The sequence below is a fragment of the Ptychodera flava genome, chromosome 14 (assembly GCF_041260155.1).
Source record: "Ptychodera flava strain L36383 chromosome 14, AS_Pfla_20210202, whole genome shotgun sequence".
In the NCBI taxonomy this organism is placed as follows: Eukaryota; Metazoa; Hemichordata; class Enteropneusta; family Ptychoderidae; genus Ptychodera; species Ptychodera flava.
Window position 1 is genome coordinate 22,451,064 of NC_091941.1, and position 24,393 is coordinate 22,475,456.

General features: G+C 38.8%; 1 protein-coding gene across 1 annotated transcript in view; it reads right to left on the minus strand.

Annotated features, from left to right (window-relative positions):
* LOC139149778 (solute carrier family 35 member F6-like) overlaps positions 1–20,967 on the minus strand; it is a 47,257-nt gene extending 26,290 nt beyond the window's left edge. The window contains exons 1-4 of the mRNA XM_070721754.1: positions 20,810–20,967; positions 9,888–9,988; positions 738–805; positions 296–369 (exon numbers count right to left, since the gene is read on the minus strand). Coding sequence (XP_070577855.1) covers positions 296–369; positions 738–805; positions 9,888–9,988; positions 20,810–20,907 — 341 coding nt within the window. The 5' untranslated portion in view covers positions 20,908–20,967. The remainder of the gene's footprint in view (positions 1–295; positions 370–737; positions 806–9,887; positions 9,989–20,809) is intronic.
* Positions 20,968–24,393: the final 3,426 nt, after the last annotated feature.

Genomic DNA, 24,393 nt, shown 5'->3' on the forward strand with positions numbered 1-24,393 from the left:
GGCAATGGCCCCAGTGCCGAACGTTCGATGTTCGGGAGCTGAATTTAGGTGGGCCACCGGAATTCAAACTTTTACTTTTTTTAGGACATGTATTTATCGATATCTCGCGATCCGAGCGCAGTTGCCACGTCAAATATCGACCATTGACATTTAAAAAATGTGTTTTAAAAATGTTACCAAGTGGGAGTGCCTCTTTAAGGTTGGCAAACGGCGAGACAGATATCAAGGACATCTGTAAAACTGGTTGAAATGAACAAAGGATAAAGACCTATGGGAAGTGATAACATTAACACACCTTGGTTGGTTGGGGGCTTCTACTGTGATTGGCTGTGAATAATCATCATTACTGTCCTGGATGTTACCAAGTATCTGATTGGAGGGAGTGGTCAATGAAGACAAAGAAATACCACGTTAAACAACCAATCAAACAATGTGTTTGTCAGTGGGTATGGAAATGAAAGATATCTCATGGAAATGCAACAAGAATGTCCATAAAGATAGATGCTTGTCATAATGAGGGCTGTAACACGTATCAATGATACTGATTTTATTCATTTTTTAATGAAAATGGAAGGTGGGACAAGATTGCATGTCCTGGGTAGGTTTGATCTAACCATATACATCTGAAAGCACTCCTTCCTCATCAAAACACAAACTTAAATAATTTAGGTTTACTGACGATAGAAGATTAGGTAAATGTTGACATATTAAATTGGGAGTCAAATATCACCAGGTACCTGCTTTTTGTAGAGACTTCTCTCTCTCTTTCTGTAAACAATGAGTCCAATCAAACACAGGGTTTCACCTGGCAAGAGGAAATGGAAGTTAACATTTCAAATCAGTTCAGAAGAACCCTTGGCGACAACAGTGGCTAAGAAAGAAGAAGAAGTTGAATCTGGGAGAGAGACTTCCTGTCATCATGGATTTTTCATGGTCTGGGGAGATCTGGAGCAGAATGTGCTCACTCATTTCAAATAACCAAACATCACTGCTTGATAAATGGACCTCAAACGATGGTTGTGGGCCTAACCTTGAAATCAACCAATCAATGATTGTCAATCAACAAATCAATCAATCTCAATCTCAAAATCTCTCTCTCTCTCTCTCTCTCTCTCTCTCTCTCTCTCTCTCTCTCTCTCTTTCTTGCTTTCCAAATGACTTCAAAAAATGATGGTTACGTTCTCAAAAACCTGATGTCATAGTTTGCATTAAATACCGGTATATGAGACACGAACATGTGAAGATCGACTGCCTGCAGATATATTGAGGGGTTCAAATTGTGTAATTCCTTCATGATGCTATTATTTAAACCAAAGAAAATACAGTTACAGTACATTAACTATTTGCCAATTAAAGGTATGGAAATCGATCCCAGGGCCTAGGAGTGGCACATGTAAAACAGTGTGTATCTTTGCGTCAGAGGCGGAATAAACTATGAGTGTATCTATTTATCCAGGAAATCTTAATCCCGACTGCTATGTTTGTACGCACATAGAGCCAGTCGACGTTAGGGACACAAAAAACAACACGAGGAACAAACAGACAGGGGTTTTGAACAAAATGTAGCCGGTACTTCACCAATGTTTGTAACTCCATACATGAAAATATTCGTAGCTTGACGCACTTTGAACATAGCTCGTAACAAGGGACAGTGGAAAGTCCATGGAACTACGTGTACAACTATAACAGCCACTCATGTAGTTTGTGAACAGTGAAGATTTTTCCGATCAACAACTTTGACGGATGGTGGACTGACCTTTCCTAACGCAATTGTTATCTCCGTAGATTCACCACAAAATTTTCATATGGACTATTGTTGTGGTGTTTACAGTCGTTACGTGGTGGTAAATCCTAGTGGTATTTACGACTGCTGCGTAAACAGTCACTGAATAAATTTTGCAGGCATTTACGAGCACTGGACATTTTTACCGTTTTTAATCGAAAACCGTCCGTATACGCATATGACAGTGACAAAAACAACACAAGGAATCTGGCGTATATTGTTACTGAATTACTTTGACCAAAAAAAATTCACCCAAATGCCGAACGGTGATCATACAAAACTCTGCAGGTTTCTGGACTTAACGACCCCAAACCGACCGGATCTCAGTCAACTGTGCCGGGCTTGACGTCTACTCTATCAGTGTCAACTCAAACTTTCACTCCAGACAACTTTACCCCACAAACTGGGAATATACTAAATTTACCTTGAAAAAAATTCAAACTGTTGTATCGTATTGAAAAAATCTTACCGGGGCCACGGAACAAATTAAAAAACCAACAGAAACAGTGGAATGATCATAAGTGTGCAAGGTCGCTGTATTATATGTCAGGGTAAAAAAAATCTAGTTTTGAAATTTCTGGACGGTACAAAAGGCGGGGCAGAATTAGACAAGATTACGACCAATGTGTTACCGCCGATGGTACATAACGTTCTGTTGATAGCAGGTAGTTCAGTGTCCAGTGAGAACACTATTCCCAATATACCACGGCTGTTGATTTGAGCTGCCTCCGATCGAAAATTTTCAATACAAAGACATGATATCAATAATTTTGCGAAATTATAAGTACCCACTGTCTTCTCGCCAAATAGCTGCGATCAAGATCATTATGATAGGAGCAATTGACCGCCGAACACCTGCTTGCTGTTCTTATACACAACGTGTAAAAAATGATTATTCCTGCTGAGAAATAAGACAGCAAGTATTGCAATGTGAATTTCTTACTATTTTCCTCGCAATGGTTTTACATTTGTGTCTATTTTAACACCAGGGCTCGAAAATTTTTTTAAAAATTCACTTGCCATATGGCATAGGGCAAGTGAATTTTCAATTTCACTTGTCCGGAAGAAAAATTCCCGTTTCAAACATGTAGGAAATGTATAATGTGTTGTTCATCTTGAAAAATCCCAAACTGCAGCCTCCAAATACAACTTCCCGACAACTTGACAAGCACACTCCGGTCATCACATGACGGTTGTAACCGTACATGTGCTGCCGCCAATGGAGAATCAAAAGACTTCAAATCAAAAGTAAAAAAGTATAGAAAAATATCAATATCCAAGCATTGTAAAACAGAGTAATTTTGATAAGGTCAATTTATTGTATATTATAAAACATAGGGCCAAAGTCCCTGAAGCTACCATAGACATGGATACAAAATTAAGTATTTCCTAACTGTATGAAGTTATCTCACTAAGGTCATCCTAGGGACTTATAAACCAAATATTAAAGCTGTCTGACCAGTGGTTTTGAAAAAACAAGCGACTCAACACTTGATAGAGCTCTGCTGTGTTATGTAGAGTGACACATGACACATGTATTGATGAAGAAGGTGGATATCTTTGATAGCTCATTTCAGGATGGCCTGACCAAAAATGGAAAAAAAAATTCCATAAACATACAGATTTGCATATTTCATCACAATTTTAACAAATCTAAGTTGGGTTATCCCTAGGGACCTGTATACCATGTCCAAATAACAAAGCTGTCTGACCAGTGGTTACGAAGAAGATCACTCAAAAACGCCTTTTTTGGCGCTAATTTGCATATTTTCAACAATATAAAAAAATTCATAAAAATAGTTTCTCAAAATCATATATTTTATCCACACAACAAATATCAAATCAGTAAGTACTGCAGTTCTCAAGATATTTGAGTGGACGGACGCCTACAAACAGACATACATACACACCAGTACATACATACATACATACAGACTGACGGTGGACGCTGGACGGATACCCATCCCAATAGCTTCTATAGACTATATTACTTAGTCTATAGTAGCTAATAAACGAGAGTTAATTACATTCTAATTAAAGTAAACAAGACTTGCTTAAATCAAGATTTACGTCATAAAAAAACAGCATATCTGTCAGGTTATAAAGAATCTTAAGCTGGTTATCTTTATCCAAGTATTTTCATCCTATTAACCAAGCACATTTTAACTTTCAAATTAACATTGTAAGTCAGTTCTGTTGAATAAGTTGAGACTTTAGTACTCAGAGAAAGCACACTGAAGAGACAAATGTTTGAAACTTAAGAAGTTCAAGGTCATCAAAAGCATTATAAGGAATCATGTAACACTTTCATTGCACTGTTTACACAGATTGCATAATTGCTATAAATAGCACATGAGGAATCTTACAGCCCAGCTTTACCATAAAAACCCTATCACTTTGACCACTCTTTTAATTGACCACTCTATTTTTTTCCTCAAAAAGTAATTTTATTTTATCCTTACCAAGTCAACCATAAATGGAAATTAGAACTTTCTCTATCTCTATTTATTCGACCACCATATCATGACAAACTATTTTGAGCAATTTCTTTTAGATAACATACAGGGCACAATAAATGATGGTTCAGAATATGTCAAAGTTGGGATTCAGGAAAGTTGCCTTTACATGTTTTAATCCTCCAAGATGGTAAGCATTTCACTATGAACTGTCAAAAAAAGTTGAACTTTCTGATAATTCTACACTAAAATTATTTTGGCTTTGATGATTTCCTAATTAATTCAATTATTTAAAATCATATTAATTATTTTTTTTGACCCAAAATGACAAAAAATTCCTTAAAAATACACATTTGCATATTTCATCACAATTTGAACAAATCTATGTTGGGTTATCCCTAGGGACCTGTATACCACATAACAAAGCTGTCTGACCAGTGGTTATGAAACAGATTTTTTACCAAAAACACCTTTTTTGGCATTAATTTGCCTATTTTCAACAATATCAAAAAATGAAAAAGAACAGTTTCTCAAAATCATATTTTTCATCTACACAACAAATATCAAATCAGTAAGTACTGCAGTTCTCAAGATATTTGAGTGGACGGACGCCTCACAAACGGACATACATACATACATACATACATACATACATACATACATACATAACAATTCAATGTGCATGTGTGTGACATAGGTCAAAGTCCTTGTACCAACTTTGAATAAAATCGGTTGAGATATGCCTGAGTTATGGCTCTGTACATGAAAAAATCGTAACAAAATGGCTGCATGGAGGCCATATTGGATCATATCACAAAACAAATTGATGTGCATGGCTATAACATTTGTCAATATCCTTGTACCAACTTTGAATAAAATCGGTTGAAACATGCCTGAGTAATGGCTCTGTACATGAAAAAATTGTAATAAAATGGCCGCCTGGTGGCCATATTGGATTGTATCACAAAAAAAATTGACATGCATATGTATGACAAAGGTCAATGTCCTTGTATCAAGTTTGAATAAAATCGGTTCAGATATGCCTGAGTTATGGCTCTGTATATGAAAAAATCGTAACAAAATGGCCGCATGACAGCCATATTTGATCGTATCACAAAACAAATTGAGGTGCATATGTATGACATAGGTCAATGTCCTTGTACCAACTTTGAATAAAATAGGTTGAAACATGCTAGAGTAATGGCTCTGTACATGAAAAAATCATAATAAAATGGCCACCTGGCAGCCATATTGGATCGTATCACAAAACAAATCAACGTGCATCTGTATGACATATGAAGTAATCCATTTACTAAGTTTGAATGAAATCGCTCCAGGCGTCTCTGAGATATCTGCGTGAACGGACGGACGGACGCACGCACGCACAGACGCACGCACGCACGCACGCACGCACGCACGCACGGACAAACGCACGCACGGACATGACCAAACCTATAAGTCCCCCCGGACGGTGTCCGTGGGGACTAATAATGCAGCTCATGGGCACCTGTATAATCATGGCATGAACGTATCCACTGCGTGGGCCATTGACCATGCATCGCCAGCAAACAACGGTTTTGGATGACACGAGAGCATTTTTTTGCAGTCTGTGAGCGGTTGAGTGATTTGGGTAGGCTGCATAGATCGGAATCGAGTTGATTTCGGCCGAAAACAGTTCGAAAAGTAGTTTTTCGTGCTCCGTCCAAATTGGATCCGCATTTTGCCGGCTTTGTCCATGGCAATCAGCAGAGCTGTGGTGGGAGACCGTATAACGCTGGGAACACACGGCATCGTACGCAGGGCTAGGCCACAACATACTTCCAAAAGAGATCTATCATAAAATATCGTGCTGCAGGTCAACATACACATCACCCATTCATAGGCCTAGAGGTACACAGATCAACAAACAAACAGGGAGAGGCAATCTGCTTGAAACCATGAAATAGTCCGTTTGTGTCTAAACTCATCTGAGACTGGTGTTCAGTAACCCTTGGTCAAGTATTTTGCTCAGTTGTAAGAATTGTTTATTCATTGTTGACATCATAATCGATCGGATGTACACAACAAATGTTTGATCGTTTTGCACCTTTGCGCGTCCCCTCGTGATTGGCAGCTGTTTGAATGCTTTCATCTATTGTTTGTTGGACGCTTAGAACACAGCATCGAAGCAGTTTTGGCATCAAAAATCAACTTAAAATGGAAAAAATGAGAGAATTTCGCCAACACGATGATGCCACAAGTATTCACAAAACGTAATATGTTGGAACAATGCTTTAATTTACACCATGATTGTTGAAAGCTCCAAATTTTCGGGAGCATCCTTTAACGCTGTTACCATGTGCCACTCATGTTGGATTATGAATGCCCAGGGAGATAGGGGGGTATTTATAGGCTCCCCCTGCCTTTAAGTGTCATGCAACATGTGTTTTCTATTGTACAGAAAAGTTCTGACTTACCAGATATGAACTGAAAATGCTCACGTGTTTCATTATATATTGCATATATGTGCAAGTTTGAACCTTTTCTACATGTTTGCAACTTCATTGAAAGTGTTATGATCAACATAATGAACAATAATCACGCCGATTAATTCTAAAAGGTCATGAAGTATACAAATATGTAATTAGCTGAAATAAAGATATTAAAGTTCTTTGACTGCTGTCATTGTCTCACCATTTTATATAGCAAGTGTAATTACCGTTGGCCAAGTCCTTCAAGCCATATATGCCGAGCTGTGAAAGCTCATTAGATATGCAAATTATAAATTAGCTGATATGAAAATGTGAAATGACTTTGGATATTGTTTTAACCAGGTATAATCATCAATGTACACAGCATGTTTTGCCAACTTTGATCAAGTAAATCCCAGCATATATCCCTAATAAGCAAAGTTCATTAAATATGTAAATTAGGAATTGACTTAAGTAAAAATGCATAATGATTGTCAATAATGTTGTATCATGGTATCTGCAATATGTGTAGCAAGTTTTGTCAACTTTGGTCAAGTCAATTCAGATATATATCTCTAATTAGGAAAGTTCATTAAATATGCAAATTAGGAATTGGCTGAAGAGAAAATGCTTAATGACTTTCAATAATATTGTATTATAGTGTCTGTAATGTACATAGCAAGTTTCATCAATTTTGATCAAGTCAATTCAGATATATATCCCCAATTATGAAAATTCATTTAATATGCAAATTAGGAATTGGCTGAAGTAAAAATGTCTTTTGACTTTCAATAATGTTATATCACAGTATCTTTGATGTATATAGCAAGTTTCAACAATCAAGTTAATTCAGATATATATCCCTAATTTGGAAAGTTCATTAAATATGCAAATTCGGAATTGGCTGAAGTAAAAATGCTTAAAGACTTTCAAAAATGTTGTACCATAGTAGCTCCAAATACATGTAGCAAGTTTCATCAATGTTGGTCCAGTCAATTCAAATATATATCCCTAATTAGCAAAGTTCATTAAATGTGCAAATTAGGAATTGGCTAAAGTTAAAACGCTCAATGACTTTCAATAATGTTAAACAATTGTATCTTTAATATACATACCAAGTTTGGTCAATTTTGATCGAGTCAAATCAGACATACATCCCTAATTAGGAAAGTTCATTAAATATGCAAATTAGCAACTATCTTTCATGTAACCCCTTAATGGTTCCCACTGCTGATATGTCTTGGTGTGATCAACATTTGTAGCAAATCTCATCAAATTGTGTGTAGTCGTTTTTAATGTATATCCGTTTTTTCTAACATCATTAATTATGCAAATGAGTAAAAAGTATGCAAGCCACACCCACCAAAAACTAATCAGTTCTTGCCATTTGCCAGTCGCGACGCAGCTCCGCGATTTGGCGGTTAATTTGAACTGCGCACTTTTTCTGCGCAGGTTGCCAGGATTGCTCATGGCGGATTGAGCAGTAAGATCATATAAGTGGTATGAGTTAGGAATCGTTGGAATTCTCGAACATCTGTTAATCTGTCTGTCTAATTCAGGAAGTGTGTATTAAAGGAAGACGTTGCCTTTGTGTGGACGATTGCATGATATTTGTACATACGACATCGACCTATTTTATATGTCTTCGAATGTAATACGTTGATTTCCAACTACTCGTTACGTACCGATTCTTTTCGAAATTGGCAAAACCGTCCTAGACAGCGATTTACCTAACCATTAACAGAAATGTCTTTTATCATCCTTGTGCTACGAAATAGTGGAATATGGAACCGGTACATCCATTAAGACTTGTAAAATTTTGCAGTAAAACTCTGCCTGTACGGTGGCTGGTTTCACCCATAGAGCTGCAGGGCGTGTGGACGGAAATGTTGGACGATAGTTGATTTAGCGTTTTCCATATCGGCGACTGTTCCTCTTTAGGCCCCTAAATTCCAAAATTTTCTTGCCAGACCGGGTTCGGACCTTATTTCGCACCTACTCGCCGAAGGATGTCCCGATGTTTGTTATTTTCGCTGATAAAACTTGTATTTCGATTGACATGTGGTGGTATCCGCCATGTTCAGCTGTGTTGCCACGTCCATGCTTAATATTGTGTTTTTTATGAGCCACAAAGGTGAAAAAATCTTGTAATTGTTAGATTCAGATCATAAAAGCAGATCATAAAGCAGCACGATTTCAAAAATAGTGTGCGACCTTCATCTGAGTTTGTTCAGCACAAATCCGAAGTAAGGTAAGATTTGATCTTGTGACCATTGAGGGCGTTTCTTGGCTGCATCGGTAGGTGAACTGAGTGCGGGAACTGTTTTGACGAATTGGCATAGCCGTCCTAGAAAAATAATGCGGTAAGGAAGTGGATTATTTGGTCAAAACATCATCTGTTATGGGTTCAGTGCATTTTCGACTCTGGACACAAACGTTTTGCTGCTTTTTACGGTCGATGAATAGATTATATCGCATCGATACGATCGCGAGTTGTCTTCCATGCCTGCCGATTTTGGGGGGTTCTTGATGAGGTAACCATTGATTTGACCAATGTAGTTATTTATAATGTTCTGTTTTCGGACTGTGTTGATTTAGAACGCGAAATGAAACCATTTAAGGTGAAAAATTCCACGACAAACGAGAACATGTTGAGTGCGAAAATGGCCGCCATATATTTGAATTTAATGTATGCAGACCCCCCACGAATGGCAAGTGGATTCTATTGTTCTCGCGGAGCTGCGTCGCGGCTGTTGCTAACTGAATATATCTACCAGATTTGATTCTGATCTGACGAGCCGTTTTTGAGATATCGGACCAACAGACAGACAGACAGACAGACAGACAGACAGACGGACAGACAGACAGACAGACATCGCTGCGACATATGCTCACATGTGTAAACACGTGAGCAAAAAATGCATGTGTACTTTATAAGTTCATCCATGCAATGTGTTTCTACAGGCATGTTGTGAAAAAGTGGCAACTTGTCCTATGTACTTTTGAAACATTGTGACAAGGGTTTGATAAACTTGAAACTTAATAGGAAAATTACTTCCTTCACTATTTGTGTGGTTGTCCATTTACCCTTGCCGAAATATAAGGCTAGCTTGCATCACATGCTTCACCGAACTCTTGTGCAGCAACACTGACTCTTTTAGAGGAAGTATAATACTTGCCCCATCAGGTGTGACTTACCAATGAACATGATCACTGTTTGAAACCATGGATGGTTGAATGGATGTGCAGTTGCTTCCATGGTTCCATTGGGACCAGTGGGAAGGCTAATTCCTTTGACCCTGTGTGGTTTTAAAAAGAAAGACACACGGCTGTTTAAAAAATGGCGACCACTTGCATTATAATGCAATAGTGTCTACAGCTCCTGGAGATTTTTTGATACTTTTCTCCACAAAACAAATGAATAATTTTCAGTGTTGAACCTGAATTTTAATAGGATAGTTTGGAGTTTTGGCACAGCTTCAAGAGCAGCCAATGAATAGCTGTTCAAACATTTTGAACACTGACAGAAATATTCAGGTAAAAATTTACAGAAGCAGGGATTTTAAAATCTTCGTCTAATATGCAACATTTTTCTCAAAAAAATTTGCCTGAAAAAACACTAAGTGACACTACAGGTTTGTAACAGAAACACAATATCCTGATGAAGTTCTACCTGTAAAGACTGCAACCACTCCATTATTTACTCCTACCATGACACTGGCTCCATCACTTACAAAGCTTTCTAACTTCTCAATCATACTAAACTACATTCCTCCAAATACATGACTATTTCTTCGGCGACATGTTCTGCACTTGCCCAACTACCACTGCTGAAATGCCTTAGGCCCCCCAAAAGTTGTGTGGTTCCGATAACATGCTCTGTAAAAATACCGTCAATGACACTGTCCTCCCATTTTACAGAGATACTAAGTACTAGTACAGTGTTTCATCTAGACTGCGCAATTGCATGGTTCCCCCTCTTTGGTGTGCTGCGCGCCAATTGTATGTAGAAGGGGCGACCCAATCACCCACTGCACAGGGCTGGCTGGAATGGCATATCAAATATTATGAGTGTCACACTTAGATGCATTTAACCGGTTATCAGCACCTGTTAACAGTGTGGCAACAGGCATTGTATAGTGTAGCAAGAACATTTACATGAAAGGGACTAATTTTAGTTCAATTTTGATACTTTTTGAACTGCTTCAATAAAATGCTATTGGAACAATACAACGCATTAATTTTCCATACGCTGATTTTGCATGTGAAAGCCTGTCAGCCAGTTGAGAATTACATTCATAAAAGTTCATTGCCCTAGCTAGATAAGGTTTCTGTGTCAGATTCTCTCTGTATGATTTAGAAAAGGAGACAAACTGAAGTTTTTGTGCATCGTATGAATGTCCATAACACTATGAAAATAATTCTGGTAGCAAAAACTGACACGAAAAATTGGACTTTACTGTTACAGAAACGTGTTCAGCTCAGTGAATGGCATTGGCACTGTGACGGGACTGCATGCAATAAAAGTCACAAGCAAGCTGTGGTGTCAATGGGTTCGGTTTTTAATTCAATGAACAAACACTGACTTATTTTTTGGGCAAATACACCCAAAAGTTAACTGCCGGTGATAACCAGCCTTTCTGTTTGTTATTTTCCCATTCTAAAATGACTGACAAAAAGCAACTGGAGTGAATCTGACATTGAGAAATTTCGCATTCAAAACATGGCAGACTTGGACTTGTTCGACCCCCTAAGTTGTTCATTTTATTACTCTACTGAGTCTGCACACAAGACTACAAGACCAGCTAGGTCACTAGAAAAATACAGTTGATCCAAACTTTACAGTGGTTAGGGATGATATAAGCACAGTAAAAACGTGACAAACAAGTACATTATTTTTTTCAGACGCTACAAAACATTCCTTTATAACTGCTTAAGATTTTTTTTTGCTTTGTGTAAGTGCACACAGTTCAGTTAAAAATGAAAAAAAAAATCTAGCTATTGTTATGTTTGAATGTACTTTTAAGCCTAAGAAAGCAAACATACCGAATATGTAAAAACAAACATACAGAATATTGTAGCATACAAATTATGTTACAATTTTTTCAGGAATATTAATACTTATGAATATTAATGAGCCATCCGCCACTCTTGGAAGCCCTATACATTCACAACAGTGATACTCAAATTTGTTGACTTTTGAAAAAATCTTATAGAGGATGATGTTTGGAGCCAGCAGCTTGGATTGTTTAACCCTTTTCCTGCCGAGCGCCCTTGTCCGTTATCCTGCCAAGTCAGTAGAAAACTGCCCCATAATATGTGCCTGCAAAAGATTGGCTCTCCTGCATGTTATCCTGCCAGGCATTTTGGCAGAAATCGCCCATTTTCAGGGTAGTTTTAGCCGTACTTATACGTGTTAGACTTCGATAATTTCTACATGCCCGTTGACAGGGGAAGGAGCTCAAGGGTTACTGCAGAAAAAAATTGAGGTCACCGGCTTTGTTTGCCCCTGGGAGTGCGTCATTTTATTGCCGTTTCATGTTTATTTTTTCTGAAATAAACTCCTTCAGTATTGCACACATCCACTAGGCACAAACATCACCTCACTCGTCTGTTAGTCAGAGACCCTGGGGGTCGTGCTAGGGGTGCGGCAGCACCGGCAAACCTGTCCTGTTTCCCCAGGGTAGGGTCAATTGAATACGTACCTTCAACGACTTGGCAGTGTAGCACAAAAACTACGTTTTTGCCGTTGTATTAACGACATGGTTGAGCCATTGAAGCACAGCTCCACGTAGTTTAGCAAGCTCATTTGGGAGTTGGCTTACGAGTGTTACCGTTCATTACTGACTTAATCGAGTGGTCCTCAGTCAGGTACGGGTTTGTACCGTCATGGCTTGGGCTGCAGCTAACCAGTGATAACCAGTCACAACACCCAAGTCGTCAGTCTCACTTTTGCGATGCACGGGTACAACGCAATATGTTTCCATTGTTCTAGCCATCGACGTGTCCACATGCCTGGCGGCCATTGTACTACTAACTGGTTTGCATAACAAAAGCAGTCCCTGCTAAGTGCAGGCGGTATCCCCGTATCATTGACCTCATGTCCCCTTTTGAATTCTCCGTACGCAAACAGCGTACGTAGTTACCAATGCGTCGGCAAGAGGATACGTTTGCCTGCAAACCAGAGCCAATACTTCGGACGATGGAATAAATAAAAAATCCAAAGCCACGTCCATTGAATAGCATGGCCAAGGCGGTGAAGGACGTTGCCTGGCTTGAACTTGCAGAGCTGAAGCCAAGCTTAGTACGTCGGACACCAGTTTGTAATGGTATTTCCGAGTCGTTCATATCCGTTCCATCGGAGGAACAAGTCGAGCCGTCCCGTCAAAAATACGTTCTCATTTTCAGTCATGCACAACTGAATAAGTGACTTTCGTCTCGCACCATCGGCACCATCTGCCAAGTCGTTTGCAAGAGGTAGCCTTCTATTTTAGCATTGCCGAGTTGGTCAAGTTCGGCAGCAATCTCTATAGTGCCAGGCAGCCAAGTACGTCCAACTCCGCCAGAAAACGTCACCATGCTATCCTGCCAAGTCCGCTAAAAAGCGGTAAAAAAAACCCAGCCCCCCCCTCGGGTATGGGGGACTGGCAGACAGGTTTCTGCACCTTTCCCTGTCTATCGACTCCCTGCGAACCCATTTTGAGGGGAAAAGGCGTTCCTTGTCAGAAAACCTGTCCTCGGATGACCCCTAAACGCATAGGGATAGCAAAACGTAGTGCCGTCGACTTGGCAGGAAAGGGGGTACCCAAAAAGGGCCCGATTTCCACCGGGTTGGTAAAATAACGGTCACCAGTGCTTAGATTCTGGCTACACCGAATTTCAAGCGGATTTTCACCGCCTTGGCAGGAAAAGGGTTAAGCAAGTGATTTATGGGTTGTAGTATGTATATTACAAGTGACATCACTTCAACATTAAAATTTACGTATAAAGACACGATTATATGTTTCAGTTAAATCGCCCCAAAAATTTTAAAATCTCCCTCAAAAATTCCTGTAGAGAGGGACCAGTCCCCCCGGTGTAGTATCCTAGATGAAACACTGCTAGTACACACATGGTATTGCATTCCTCCAGAATGATTACTAAGAAATTTCCACTGCATGTGCAAATCAATCTTATACACCGGCAATATGAAATGCTCCGCTCATGACTCATAATAACCTTTGCACCTACTTTGAAAGTGATGTGATAAAGAGTTTAAGAGAAGAGTTTTTGATCATGAATGGAAAAAATTGCCCACAAATACAATACAAATTTCACAATGATTTCAAAAGATCCTATTTTGGCCATTCTTAGGAACCTGTAAACCAAATTTTAAAGCAATAGGACCACTGGTTTTAGATAATTTATGACGAAAATGGAAAAAATAGAGAAAAAAAATCATTAAAAATAGAAAACAGCCAATATTGGCAACACATCAATACGCTAAACCTGTGTGACCTGAGGTCAAGGTACTTAATAACTAAGTATGAGAATGACCAGCTGAGCAATTCCAAAGTTCTTGATTTTTGGGCTCCAACTCTTGAAAGGTTTCATTTTTTCAAAGGAATTTTCTCAAAATTAACATACACACATACATATATACATACATCCATCCATACATACATTCATACATGCATGCATGCATGCACGCATAAGTGAGTGCATGCAGGCATAACTATACCGGTATATATATACATACAGACAGACAGACTGACACTTGACGGATACCCATCCAAATTGTTCTTTTGTCGGTTCGATGATGCAGTGCACATAAGGGTATATAAAGCGTACATTACTGCAGTGTTTCCGCTGCCCGCTCGCCAAATCGCAAATGCGAGAAAAAAGTAGCGTTTGGCGAGAAGATTTTGGCAAAAGTTAGCCAAACTTGCGAATCGAAAATTGCACTATGACGTCATCACTTTGTCTGTCCGCGCGCACATCGATGTCCTGCATTCAACTTGAGACGTCATGCTTTATCTCTCTACATCCCCGACCTTTAATGCGTCAGGAGATCCTATTTGTAACACATACAGTATGAATAAATTGTAACGAAATAACTCACAAATTAATAGTACCGCATGTATATCATAACTAGTTGACTAAAATGTTGCGAAGTTTTGGGTTTGACTACGCGCAATGTGTGATAACTCCGGGCAGTGACAGCCATGTCATCGTCAACACTGAAGGATCGTAGTGACTGTGAAACTAAGCAAAAACGGCAAACTTTCCTTTTTGACTTAGGCTGCTCCACCAATATGGGGGGAACCACCCCTACAACACACATTCTACGCGCAAGTAAAGCTATGAAATGGAAAGAAAGATTATGATCAATGTACGAAAGTCGACCCTGAATTTGGAAAGGAAGGTAGCGGCATGCATACACATGGCCACAGTCCCTCTATCCATAGAGGGACTGTGACATGGCATTTTTTAGAACGTAGAGCGAGTAAGGCACACCTGAATAGCGAAACTGTTCGTGGTGTATTGCTGCCAACAAGAAAATACCTTTACTGGCGTTAGAAACTTGTGTGAATTGGCTTCCTTAAATATAAATTCGCGACAATTTTCAGTGTATCACGGACCGTGGTGTATTGTGACGTGACATCGGACTTTCAGAGAAGGTGCTCGCTCGTCCGCTGAGTCGCCTAGTTCCGCATTCACATCGTGCAAATACGCTGTCTTGTCGCGATATTTGAGCATTTAACTTGATCGTCAGTGAAACAAAAAGATGTTTCTCCATATCAAAATGGTATATATTTGATATTTTACGGTTCTGTTTACATAATAGAGACGTGAACATTTGGATTTATGATCCGTAATTTCCGCGATCCATGGCAAGCTTGCTGTGAATACACACTGACGTCTTTGATGATGACCCCTGACCCGAGCGCCATTGATACGCTGTGCGCTGTCCGAGCGCCGAGCTTCGCTTGCTAAACTTCAAGCGTAAAGCAAATGTATTGGAAGTCTAAAAAAATGCACATATTTCTCAAGTCTGAGAGTATTTTACTTTCGAACTGCTACGAGAATGGATATCTGATTCGTGTGAAAAAACTAGTATGCTGAACCAGGTTTCGTGCCGTTGTCTGTAGCGATACGTACAGTATCGCACGATAGCGATTTCAGGTTTGTATAGTTGCATACGCCCATGATACGCCTAACTTTGGACAAGTGTCGCTCGCATGGTGTCGCTTGAAATTCGGACAAATTTTATGTTGTATGCGTGGATGATGTTGGCACCTTGTAATCTTAACCATAAATTGGTGTTACTTTTAGTATCCATAGTAGCACTAACAGGGTTTATTTCCGTCATTCTTACGGAAAATGCAGACAAATATTTATTTTTGCATATTAATGAGAAAGAAATGACGTCATTTGTGATCAGTGGTATCGGCTTGGCTAATTGAATATCTCGTTTGGCGAATAATTTTTTAGGGCTTCTAGCCAAATTTGCTACAAGATTTTGGAACCCAGGGGAAACACTGCATTACTCATAGAACTTTTTAAACGTAGGGTAAACGCAGGGTACGTTACTCATAGAACACTATGGCAGGTTACACCTTGACCGATGGATGAAAAATGCACAAGACATTTTTTTGGCATTGCAAATTTGTGCCATTCTTGTATAACAAACCTTTCTACAATGCAAAATCAGTATGTTTTTGTTGTTTTTACTGTCAATAAGATGTTTGATACTGCCATAGCAAAGCAATATGGGATAACCTGGAAAAGGTCTATCGCTTCTATAGACCATGGTCTTTAATAGTCGCCCCAGCGGCTTACTGTCTATGCATGCACAGATTCATAATACATACTATGCAAGTTATGGGAAGCGTACCTGACTTAATTCATGGGCGCCGTCATTTGTTTTTGAGTACTTGTAAATAAACAAATACAAAACGTGCAAAGTATTATTTTATAACATGCCATTAATAAAATATATCTCTTTTATCAGCCAGTACGTATTATTATCTACCTTGTCACTTATATAAAATATCGTTACTCTCACGCCTAAAAAATAGAAAAAGAGAGAAAACTGTTGGGCATATGAACGAGGGCATACACAAAGAATGCTGGGATTGGATTTTAGAAAAGTGCCCATTGTGTCATTTACTGGTTGCAAAAACAGTTTTTAGACGGAACGCTAGTTTTCAGCTTGCAAGTGGAAGTTGGGCAGTGCAGTTACGGTTGTAACGATAATGATGGCACAATACGTCCTTTGTTAAACACAATAGGTTGTTATCATGGTAAAAATTGCCAATTTTTGTCCAGTATTTTTACTCATTACTGAAAATCAATTTCTGCAGGGTCTGACATGGTGTACGTGAACTGTTTTCATCATCAGAGGGTAATCTGGGCATAGTTGTCGTACCAACGTATACATGTATGGTATATAGCAAGTAACAATTCATTCTATTTTATCTTGAATTAATACAAATAGCATTTCTAGCCTTAATCCCTGATGCAACACCAAGGGCTGAGACCTATATAATATTAGCTAATAATGACTATTTGTTAAAATTTATATAATATGAGCAATATTTTCAAATCTGGTTCGAGTCAGCACAAACTCTGAAGAGATAATGACACGGTTATCACATATGATATCACCTGAGATCCACGATACTTTTATCTGAAATCTGATGACTGAGTTAAAAATTGTCATGATGCAACAGTATGGTTCATAATGAATGTCAATTGAATTATCAGGCACTAGGACAGTATGAACTCTAGACAAATGACAAAGTTGACATATTTGTTATCACCAAAAATGATTTGTTTCTACTATCCAAGATAATTTGTTCTAAAATCTGGTGAAAGGTTGCCATTGGAGTGTATGGTTCATACTGACTGACATACTAGACTCTCCACAGTCGCTGTGCCTTATTCTGTGCGCGCCGCGATGGGTGCATTCGAAAGCTACGCTGTGCAGCTGTGAGAGGACGCGCTGCCAGACACAGCGACTGTCGGTTCTTGCAAGGATATGAATATTCATAAGGATAGTGACGTCAAAAGAAAAACCTATCTAACTGGGCTAAGTGAATATTATACTAGTAGCTAGTAGACCTATACGCGGTATGTTTTTATTTGTCATTTTATTTGGCTATGGTACTTGTCATTTGTTTTTGATTGACGGATGCGTAGAGTTCTGTAAAGTACCCGGATCAGGCAGAAATCCGACCAGTCGCTTGCAAGAATGTCCAGACCCTGGGATTCGCGTCGCGTCTTTAAAGGACGCGCGCGTGTTCCAACTGTTTGACAGGGAAGAACGCGAATCGCAGGGTCTCTGCCAGACTTACTGAATACCAGCAGCATTATTCAAATGATGGGTAACAGACAAACAATTATTTTTTTATGTCTGATTTGACTCAGTAGGCCAGTAGGTCCTTTGAAGACAAAAGCAACCTGTCCCCTGACGGCCTGTATATAGCTCCACTGTTAGTTTTTGGCAAAAACAACAGTAATAGAAACCCTGCACATCACTCCAAAATGTAACTCAAAGAAAACTGACATAGCTCGAGAAAATTGCCGTTTCTGTTTGACACAGATTTGTCAGGTGTGTCACCCTACTACATCTCCAGATATGGATTCTGCATGTAACACATTGCACACTAATGGTTGAGGCATTAGCATACAGCAAATTAACTCTGAGAAAATTCACAAATTTATCATTTCTAATGCATGCCAAATGATAAGGTAGCAATCATGACGGTCACATTTAATGAGGGTATCCTTGCAGTTTTTTGATAGGATGGTTTGAATCCAATGCAGCCCACATGTTAAATTTCTTACCAAAGTGTAACAACAGAATGCTTTTTAAAAATTAGTGACCACTGCACAGCTTAGATTTTAAAAACTAAATCATTTTTGAGATGAGACTTAAATATGGCTGCTGCACACCTATATGCACAAGGGCCTGAATTTAATCGACCAACTCCATCACCAAGGACTGTAATAGTAATTATTTTCAAAAACAATATGGCTTAATAAGGGGTATCCAAACATCTTTCCGAAGATTCTATGGCATTTTTTTGCAAAAATAAAAATGCAAAAAGATATAATTTTGGCACTCTAAGGGCCTAAAAATTACAACTGTACAGCAAATACGCAACCAGTATATGACAATTTGTTACCACAGTAACTGCAATAGCAGGCTGTATCACGGCAAACGACAAGATATCTTATCAGCCAGGTTACAGCACTTTTTTCTACATCAAATGTGTGAGTCTCAACCAATCAGAATACCTGGATAACACCTGAGGCATATGACCAGAAAGGATTTATCATAACCCCATAGATTGATCCCAGACAATCCAGTTGAATTATGTGCATGATACTGTCACATTATCTCTTCAAGGTCAGTTGACCAAGTATAAATGGGTCAGTTGGGTCACATACACACCTTGTACCATTGGCTTAGCATAAATGTCACAGCCAAACAACAGAAATATTCTTGTTGCTTTGATATCAAGGCACTGCAGTGAAGTACCAAAGTGGATGTAGTGATCTATTGGTGCATCATAGGGCCTATATGCCAGAAAGACCAGCTGAGTGTCATGGGTTTATCCATCATAAATTTAAGGTTGGGGTGAGCCCACATAGTACACCACAAAATCAGGTCCTCTTCTATGCCAAAGTCCATATTTGCATACCCATGCACTTCTCATGTACCGTGTAAACTATTGGGCCATGACTATAACTGGGCTAACAATCAATCTACAGAACTTGAACCTACGGGTTGTTCCTCCAGTACCCACCAGTATTGGCCTGAAAAAACAGGAGTCACTTGTGTCATGAAGCATGAATGTACAGGCCCCTCCCCTATAGGATATTTGCTTGACCATGAATCCAAAATTCAAAATCTCAGCATGGAGGTAGTAGTATCAACTGGGTCAAATGTATCACTTTCTTATGTGTATCATTAGCATTCTCCTAGCTAAAATGACACTGATCAATTTTTGGTCACATTTGTTTTCCTTTGCATACATACATGATTGGCATTCTTTTTGGAGGACCAATATTCTCCTCTTGCAGGAAAATTATGGTTTCTGCAGTATAAATATTCCTCTTTCTTATGAAATTGATTCTTTTTTGAGGAAATTTGTATTTTCTGTGGTGTATACATATTCAACTCAAATCCAGGCATTCCTTGTTAGCCACACTGTCATTCCAATGGTGTTCAGCTACTGCAGGTCACCATCTCTGTCACAATGTGTAATCTGATGTCATAGAGCAGCCTGTGTTCAAAGGGGATAGTGAACACTACATTGACTTAATAATTATGATAAATAACTATATATATTAAATATATAGTTATTTATCATAATTATTAAGTCAAACGTTTTTTAGAACTGTGTCAGCATGTGCCTATATTCCTACCTCATAAACTCTGTGTGTAGTATTTCAAAGAAACAGTCTATATTTTTTAATTTTCAGCCCTAGTCCCCTCCATTTAAGAACAATTAGATGTATTTTACCCTGTTGTTTGTCAACAACTTGTTTCGTCTGACCGAAGATCCTCTACACTGTTGATCAGTGGAAATAACTAATTGCGTTACACCCTCCCCTACTTTTTTTAAGTTCAATTCATTGCAGGGGGAGGGGAGGCAAGGGGTTAAAGAAGTCTTGCTGACAGCAGTATTTAGACAACACATGACATCCTGCTAATAATCCTTTACGTCAAACATTGAATTTTTGGGTTGGTGTCTGACACCAACCCAAAAATTCAACCGTTGGTCTTTTGGTTAAAATGCAGATTTGGTCCTTGAACCAGAATCATGTGACAAATACATTGACATGCACGTGACAGGGCAGCCCTTTCTTGGCAACATTTTGCTATTCCCTTCATGGTCGCGCCATAGCTCTGCATGGCAGGGCTGTGTGTTACCGGCGTTATACGGCCTCCCACCACAATACCGCCGGTAACACACAGCCCTATCATGCAGAGCTAGAACAGTACTACTATGTGACCGATTGAAATGTAGTCTGTGTGCGGACAGCTGCAGCTGCCACAATCGATCATTTATTCACAACGTGGAATGATAAGCTAATGATTTATGACAGATAAAAACTGCACTTACACGCAATCATTTTGTGCTTTCTTACTTAGGGTGTTGATGCTACCGGTCACTAGCATACCAAGTGCGAGGAGCATCTGCCTTACTGTCAGCTTAGCCATTCTGTGCACTCTCCCGTGTGTGACACATGACCGGATGAGGCGACGGGTCGTGTGTTTCTGATTTCTTACCTCAGAAATCCGCAAGTAACTCTCGGGTTCGCATCCAGGTCCGTATGAAACCCGGTGTATGAAACCAAACCCTCTGCCGTTCATAGTTCGTACGTGCTGGAGCGCAGATCAGAGGCGACGTGATCGTAGGATAACATTTTTAAAAATCTCGAAATAATTTAAGTCACCACAACGAGGTAAAAGAATAAACCAAGGTTATGTGATTATTTATTTATTTTATTTATTTATTTGTTGCAACCCTTTTACAGCAGGGGCTCACTAAAAACAATAGGAGCAGCAAATTATACTGGGCACTGGAAATGCAAATAAAAAGTTACCGAAGATCTGGCTGTAAAAGTCTAAAAAAAACAAGCCATTATTATCAACCAAACAATATTTTTAGTGACTAAAGCTGAAAAGGAAATGTTAGTTAATTAAAATATTTTTTCCTACTATCTACTATATCTGTTAAGAAACTCTGAAAAAGTTGTCAATTTCTTTGTACAGATCTGTCTTGTAATTCTTTGTAGAATCATCCAGGGAAAAAATATCAACTCCTTTCTTTTTCTGGAATCCTTGAGTAAGTTCAATTCGCTATTATTCAACAACATTTTCTTCAGTATCAGTGATTGATTTTGTCTTTCTGTTGTGAACTGATCACATTTGAAAAGAAAATGTTCCAATGTCTCATCTTCTTTTCCACAGCAAGGGCATGTGCAATCATCTTCGGTGTTTTCCCACCTTCTCTTTTCGTATTTCAGACCAAGAGAGCATGATCTTGCTCTAAACTTTAATTGAAACACGATTGGAACTAATTTGGGATAATTGGATGGTGAAGTAATGTCTTTAAAATCTGCAAATGTAAGCTAATCTGCTCTTCTTTTTACGTTACACACTGTTTTTATGAATAATTTGTAATATTGAGACATTCAGCTTTAGGACACCTAAGATTTTTGAGTAATTTGAAAAAAAATGAAGATCTAATTATCCCAAACTATAGTTCCAATCGTGTTTGAGCACCCTTGAAATCATTGATAGGTTTTAGATAATCTTCACATTGTAGCTTGTTTTTAAATATTTGATAGCGGGTTAGGGTAGTCATATATTCTCTCCATTCATTTTTATCCTAGTCAAGGACGATATGTTTAATATTTTGATCAGTGAGCTGTTTAATGTTCGTTAAATGTTTACATTTGTCATTTGTCATTGGCAGATACTGTCAAGTTCCAACACAACTTTTTTAGGTTGCGTTCGGCTCCATCGTTAATTAACTCCAGGTGATTAAAGACAAGTTTTGTCCACCTTGAATTATCAACATCATAAAGTCTCTTAAAATATTTAAGTTTCATGGTATTAGGTCCACTTCTCATAGTATTCCTACCAAGGTCACCAAGAATCGCCTCATTTGCTGTATATCTGCATGCTTTTAGGATCAATTTACCCACTAAGCGTTGCATTCTTTCAAGACTTTCTATGTCATTTGTGCTAGGTATCAATATTTCTCCCGCATATTCTAATGCAGGCAAGCCTTAAAAGGAAGATAAAGTTACAGTGAGAGATACATGTATCGGAATCACTTTTTAAAGACCCCCTCCACCAAATTCATACCTACCTGCTTGGTGTCCCTTATCTTAGCATCTGAGGTGACTTCATCGGCAGGACGTACAATATGATTCTCTAATTATTCCATAGGTTATATAGGCCTATTTGATTTGTAGCTACAGTCTTGTAAATCCAGGACTGTCACCGTATACATGCAGTTCATATGTATATGTTTGTACCTGGAGGAGAGCGGTGAGAGGGACTACGTGTATATTTCAATCAAGGCCACAGTCGTGAGGAGTTCAGAGGCCACGCGAAGCGACGTGACTTGCTCCTGTGTTTCAAGATGCTACTTTGAGACAGTAGACAAGTTTCTCTACTGTCTATTGAGAAACCCAGTGTGAAATTTGAATGTACCCGCATTAAACACCATTCAAAGTAGGCGAGTCAATTCTGTGCCTTTGATTTGTTGGGTTTTATTGAGGACGTCCAGGAATTAACACACGGTTACGAGTGTTTCGATACAAAGCGGCCGCCGCATACCACGCGGCGGCCGCTATGTATCGAAACTCTCGTAACCGTGGCGATACACATTTCCATAGCGGGCGTCAGTCGCCAGTCAAAGTTTATTGAGAATGATATTTTTCGGTCCAAAGTAAAATGAAATCTCTACGAACCTAAAAGACCGCACAATATAGTGGGAAGTACCTGAGATGGTAGTGAAGTGTGGGGGATTCTAGTGGGGGACGGAAGGTCACTGGGAGTTCGGAATTTTGATTGTGGGGAGAGGGAGGGGAAATTATTAGGTGGGAGGGGAAGCTTTTTACAATCGTGGCGGGAGCTCAGTTGCAAACACCTTTCACTTCCCCTCCAACATTTTCCCCAACATTCTTTTAAATGGCATATTTACTCTTAAAAGCACTACAAAAACTTTTTTCATAGTTGAGAAAAGAGTAACTGTTACATATTACCACAGTCAATAATGTAATGAAATTCATCTTCTACAATAAACTTACGAAGATTAAGAAGTCTCTCGTCAAGTGGAATTTTTGGTATTAATCTTCTCCCCACCTCTATGTACAGATTATGGTAAATATTGCAATGGCTGCGAAGTTTTAAAACTCTCTGTATTTTCGAAATTTATCTTTGTCGTCAGTGGTATGTGTTCGTGTTCTCACATCATTATGCAATTCATTAATTCGTGAAACTATATTTATCATCAAATTTCTGTAAACTTTTGATTGTGAAATTAACAAACCTTTGACCCTATAATTTTTCCACTATAATTCTCCACACTTCATATCCATGAGTCATTATGGATACAATGAAACCATCGAACTTCTAAAGCTACTTTTATTGGAGAAACGGTCATTGTGTGATGTATCCTTGTATATACCCAATAGTGCCCTTGTTTGATTATTGAAACCATCGTGAAAATGAATTAATGGTCATGACCATTAATTCATTTTCGCGTTGGTATTGTTTATCATGTCTAAAACCGGGGTCGAATATATGCATAGTCACCTATTTATTCAGTATCTTTCAACATGTCAAACAATAAGTAGTATCTCACATCAAACAAAATTCATGAAAAATGGCTGACTTTGTCCCTTTAAGCTGACTTTGAAGCTGATGGCGCTAGTGGCAAGTCCATTTTTCACATCTCACTCCCGACGCCCAGTAGTTTCATTAATCCCTCCTACACCGATTTTGATCGGTGAACCTCCATGTTGTCATGGAGAACAATATTCGATGATTCAAAAAACAATATAATGGTTTAAAATATTAAAATAATAATACTTTATTGCTCAACAACACACTCAAGGAGTGCGGTAAGGCAAAAATTACAAAACTCAGCTAAACAGAGAGACAGAGCTAATGGTTGAAGCATTGAGA